General features: G+C 43.5%; 1 protein-coding gene across 1 annotated transcript in view; it reads right to left on the reverse strand.

The window, feature by feature from the left end:
* Nucleotides 1-5,518, reverse strand: part of MAMDC2 (MAM domain containing 2) — a 54,798-nt gene extending 49,280 nt beyond the window's left edge. Inside the window, exons 1-2 of the mRNA XM_027652535.1 lie at nucleotides 5,455-5,518; nucleotides 5,196-5,309 (exon numbers count right to left, since the gene is read on the reverse strand). Of these exons, the coding sequence (XP_027508336.1) occupies nucleotides 5,196-5,309; nucleotides 5,455-5,485 (145 nt within the window). The 5' untranslated portion in view covers nucleotides 5,486-5,518. The remainder of the gene's footprint in view (nucleotides 1-5,195; nucleotides 5,310-5,454) is intronic.
* Nucleotides 5,519-6,000: the final 482 nt, after the last annotated feature.

Raw genomic sequence — 6,000 nt, forward strand, 5'->3', positions numbered from 1 at the left:
TGTGGTATGCTAGCCTGGTTCTGCTTCAGCTAGGTACAAGCTGGTGCAAGTCTCCTTGACTCCCAAGTGCACAGTTACCACGAACATGTGAGACCACTTGTCTCATGAGTTGTACAAAGTCAATAGCATTACGCCCTCTTTTACATTTTCAAACTGTGTACTTTGCTATGTACAGGAAAGTGCTGCAGATAGATGGAAAGAAAATTCACACTTTAAATGCGATAATTTATTTGCCTGTAGGTTTGTATCTGAGCATGACACAGCATACATCAGACATGAACTGTGCTTGCTGTGACACAAAATCTAGGATCACCAATTATTACCTGCTTCATGACTGTGTATTACAATCAAATGATGTGACATTCAAGATGAAAGAGCTTAGGTCAAAAGAGGTCAGTTTTAAGTCATATGGCACAGCTGTAAATACAAGCTATTTTAATGGTATGCAGGCAATGTTTAGATTTGAGATTCCTTATGCTGCTGCCCTCATGCCTGAATTATCCGATGGCCTGCATTAGCTGTCCTGTCTCTTGAAAGTATTTTCCATACATTTTGGAGTGTAGCTATGTGATAAGTATGTCCCAAAAGACAAACTGAAGCTTCCTGAAACTGTTAGTGATGTTGCTTGCTTACCTGCTTACCATAATCTGTTACCTGATTGGATCTGTTGCCTGTTTGGAGTGTATCACAGGAACAATGTTTTGGACTAATGTGGCAAAAACTAGGCAAACTTTAAGGATAAAAAAATAACACTATGTTTGCATACAATGTAATCTATTACATCACTCATCTGAATGAAATCTATTTCTTTTCAAGGATGATAGGTGCATACAGCTGTATCAACTACCAGTTATAACCTCAGTGTTTCAATGGCACAAAACTCATTAAGCAGTGCATGGGCATATTTAACAAGGATCACTTGTTTTTTTGGAGCACATTGCTAATATAAATAATCTCTCTTTCCTACAGTGTGCTGTGGTAATAGACAAATTTCTTATCTAGTGTTTAAATCCAGGCAAGCAGCTGCAGCATAGCAAACTCCATTAGGGCAGACTTGAGCTGATAGCTCAAGTGCACATTATTTTTAGCTCTGTTAAACTGGGCCCTGTTAGAACGAAGGGCAATGTAAAACAAAACATACCCATAGACACAGTTCACACAAAATGCTGTACAGCTATTCTAGGCAAAAATGTAAACATCGTCCAGAGTCACAGAAAAGACGTTATAGTTATTTTGTCTAATGAAATTCATCTATAATAATGCTGTGAGTGAGATGTTCTTACAGCCAGGTTATGGCCAGCTCTGTGCTGGGCAGGGCTAGGAGGAAAGCAAAAAATGCCTGAATCCAACAGTCCAAAATGGCTGCAATTGACATAAGGATGTGTGTCCTACTGCTGTTTCAAGTGGGTCTGCATGGCTTTATTTATCCCTCTACTTAGGATTACTGCCTATTATTACATACAGTATCTTCCTTTGTTTCAAAGATCATTTTGCATTTACAAAGCATGTGTGACCTCTGAAATAAACATGCAATTTCGTTGAAGAAAATCTCAAGATGATTTGATGAAACCTTATCCTACAAAGCCTGACAGCATGTATTAAAATTAACTAGATATCTCCCTTGCCACACATATGCTGCCCACACAGAAGTAAATTCCTTTGGAAATCTACCACTACACAAAGCTTTATGCCCCAAAATAACTGGACATGAACTCATGCTAAATACACCTGCAGGTGTTAATAGAAGCAACATGGCATTCAAGCTTCTCAACTACCTCTAATTATCACAGTAGTGATGAATATAGATACAGTTTCTAAATTTCCTATCCATTAGTTGGGCCCAAGGAGTTTGATCTTTGTCTTATATTCTGAGCTGGATTTTTAAAAATAAATTATCTGTTCAGAGGCATCATGAATGCAAGAATATTTGTGGGAGCATGCCTACATCTCTGAAGTTAAAATGGACCGCTGACAGATTCATCTATGTGCACTAGCAAATCACTTAAAGCTTTCAGATCTTATCACCGGTCACATGCAAACTCATCTGCTCCTGGTAAGATTTCAGAACCAGGATTACCTGATGATGTTCTTTTCCTGAGTAACAATATTACTGTGTTTCTTGTGTAGCTGGTATCCTACAAACACACACTTCATGAAGCACAACCCGTTTGCATAGAATTCCAGAGCTTACATTGAAAACAGAACTGGCACATTAGGAAACATGCTGCCTCAAGCATAGTGTTGTATTTACCCAGCCTGCACCATAACCTCAGCTAGGTGTGCCTCTCAGTCATAGGTAAGCTCACGAGAAATTTATATCCTCAGTTGTTTCTATATTTTACATTTTTCTTTGCACGCTTTTTGTCATTATAATTTCAAAAATGCAAACACTGGCCCAGCAGGTGAGAGACTCAAAAAGCTCACAGTTAAAAAGAGCACCTTGGTGTTTATACTTGAAGGCCCTATTCCTGAAGTCAGAGTCATGTGAGAGAGCTTGAGGCTTACACAGGATTTCAGTGAAGCAGAAGTTTACGGGAGCATTGCACAGGTGCCTGAATTGTTTCTTATGCAGCTGGTATCCTACAACCATCCACTTCATTAGGGCTTGATTTGCTTTTCTTGAGAAAAGCAATAAAGAGTGAAACTGCTAGTTATTTTAGCATTTAATATTTTCTTAGGGTTTTTCTTTTGTACTTGACTAAAATGGGCCCTGAAATGCCCACTTCAGCTAAAAAATAAAAATATTTTCAATTATAAAAATCCTAAAATCTTGTATCCTAGAACTACCAGAAAACTAAAGAGAAGCCAGAAACACTTCAAAAAGCAGCTGAACCTTAGAAACCTGTTCATTTAAGTGGGAATGTGTAGCTATAAACAGAGGTGAAACTTAAGTCTCACACTTCCTTTCTGTGCCTAGCTCATCAGAAATTATTGGCGTCCTTGGCAACTGGGCAAAAAACTTTCAAGTATGGAGTGGAAATTTCTGGACATAGTTTTAGTTATATTTACATCACCTTGACAGTTTGGCACAAGACCACACTATTGAGAGATTTATAAGAAGAAAGAACTTACACTGCAAGTCAGATAATCCCTATAAGAGACCTGCTAAATATTATTAGGAATATGAATATTACAAATAATATTTTAAAATAATAAAGCCACTTTGAAGCAATGCAAGGAAAAAGTGCAACAATTCAAAGGTAAGCTGCCTCTCCCATGCTTAACTTTCTCTGTTGTCCCAGTAAATTACCACATGTACATACACTGGCCAGCAAATGCCAGGACTCCGTGCTGGCAAAAGGAGCATGGTTTTATGAGGCAAATGAATGAAAAAGCACCTAAGGAAGACTAGTTTTTTAACACCTGCTGTGTCGAATTGGATGAACTATTTTCAACTAGATTTAGTTATGACTATGTGAATGTATTTCTGAAGAGACTTTCTGTGCCAAATATTTGCATGGAATTACTTGCTATGATTAAATTACAGACTGTGGGAAACTGTTTATAAGGGAAATGCTGACAGAACTATGCCTATTAAGAGAGCCTGGTATATCACATATCTTCCCAGAGTATGACAATCCAGTTATATATCTCTGAAAATAAGATGAGCAATGACAGAAGCTGTGCAGCCACTGGTATGCTTATGGTTGCACAGAAAAGTCAAACTACAACAATCAAAACTGTGTTCTGTTGACCTAAAAAAGCAGGCTGCTGATCCAAACCTCAGATAAAACTTCCTTGGTTCTTGAAGCACTGTAGCATGGATGTGCACAACATGATGCACACCCATTTCGGTAGGTATTACTCCCAGCATCTCACAGTCCCTTGGAGCTGAATCAATACCACTACCATATGGCTCCCTGTCAATCCCAAGGAAGTAAGCGTTGCTTCTCAGATCAGTGGATTAAGAGGGCATGATGTTAAGAGGCATAGCTGGGATAGCAAAGATGGTTACTAAATTTCCACTAGTATCTTCAAAAATACAGGAAAATCTATGTATATTTAAATAAATAAATAAACCAACAAATACATATCAAATAAATAAATAAATAAGATAAAAAGCAAGTATTTCAGCTATGACATCCTTGAAGGCTTTTCCGAGCACACTTTGTATATTCTTAAAGTCTAATGATCAATCTAAAAATTAACAATTAAGATTACTTATTTTGTATATGTTAGAACTGGGTACAAAAAAAGCGGTTTTTTTATAAACTGAGCGACAGGTGGAATGAAAAACTAGACCAGCCAATTTTGAATGGAGCACTGATGAGGGATAGTGAGGAGGTCACTATCTCTTTGTATCTGTACTCATGTCTTCATTATTCTTGACACTTGTTTCCAGAACGTAAAAACTTTTAAAATGCACACTCCCTTTTACTCTGTGAGCACAACCTTCACTTCATGAACGACATTGTGATGAAAATATAACCGAAGCTAAATTATTTTGTCACCCAGTTATAACGATGCTGTATTTATTTTTGTTTAGTCTTTTGGTATGTTCACGTAGATGCTGTCAAAAATTGGAGTCTACACTAAAAAGTTACCAAGTAGGAGTTACAGGTGCATGGAAATTCTGTGCAGTGACTGGATTTTGTTCTCTCTTTCAATGGCAGTCTTATAAACTCTAATACAACTTACTGACAGACCAAAGTTTAACTTTTTCCTGTTGAACTGTGGGTACCATAAAACAGAGAAAAGTCTTAACTAAACATGTTGTAAAGATATTCTTGCCAAAAATTGTCTCCTACCCTGAAAATGCCTCCGCTGTTGGTGTAGAAACACAAAATATATTTAGAAAAAAAAAATAACGCAGCTTAACAGGAATGTGACAGATGTGAGGTCAGAAAGAGGATTTGCTAAAAGACACCTTTTCCCAACAGAAAGTGTAGGACAAAGGAAGAAATGAGACTTCTGAAGGCATCCTGAAGAGACTTGTGCCGGGGGGTGCAGACGGTCCCCGCAGCGCCCGCCCATCACCAGCTGTCAGGGGACTGACACCCACAGACCGAAACAGCACATGAGAGGGATTCAATTCCCTGGAAAACTCGAGCAGCGCGGCACACCCGGCAGCAGCGGCACCACGGGATGCCGGGGCGATTCCACCCGGGGGCGGCGGCAGCTCCTTCATTTCCCCCGCGTGGAAATGAAATGTAGATGCGGGGGGAGCTGCACGGCCGGGGCGGCAGCGCTCTCACCTTCCCCGTGCAGCGTCCAGGGCAGATGCGCGTAGTCCCACTGGTATCCGCAGGCGCTGTCCTCGAAGGCGCACGACCCGGCGGAGAGCAAGGCCGCCCCGGCGAGCCGCAGAGCTGCAAGAACAAAGCGAGCCCCAGTCACGGCGCTCCCGGCCCGGGGGCCGCCGCCCACCCCGAAGCAGCCCCGGAGCGCGCCCAGCGCGCCCACCGCTCCGGGGCGGGCGGGCGGCGCCGAGGCGCGGCCCCCGGGGGCTCTTACCGTGCGCGGCGAGGAGGCAAAGCCGCAGCATCTTCCGCGCCGGAGGAGCGGGGCCGGCGGCGGGAGCGGGGCTGAGGCGGCCGCCCCGGGTCGGGGTGTGCGCGGGGCTGAGCGGCCCCGGCGGGGCGCAGCGAGAGCAGCCGCGGCCGCGGGAGGCAGGACAGGGGCGGGGAGGGCCCGGGGCACCGCGGGTGGGCGGCCCGTCCCACCCCCGTCCCGGAGCGGGTCGGGCCCGGCCGGTCGCCCGAGGCCGGCGTGGCTGGGGCTGGAATGCCCTCCAGGGCAGGGGGGGGCCGCCGCCCCTGCGGGCAACCCACCGAAGTGTATCAGCCCCCTCGCAGTGAAAATATGCTTTTCTTACTTTTAAGTGGATTTTCCCATGTTTCTGCTTGTGCCCAATGCTTTGCTCCCCTCACTGGATACTGCTGAAGAGCCTGGCTCTGTATGATGTACTCCCCGTCGAGTGCTGGTACACAGTAGTAAGATGCCCACTCAAACCCATCTGCCGAGGACAAAGGGGCTCCCACGCCACCAAGGCTATTGTGC

This window comes from Corapipo altera, unplaced genomic scaffold (assembly GCF_003945725.1).
Source record: "Corapipo altera isolate COAL_440 unplaced genomic scaffold, ASM394572v1 61286, whole genome shotgun sequence".
Lineage (NCBI taxonomy): Eukaryota > Metazoa > Chordata > Aves > Passeriformes > Pipridae > Corapipo > Corapipo altera.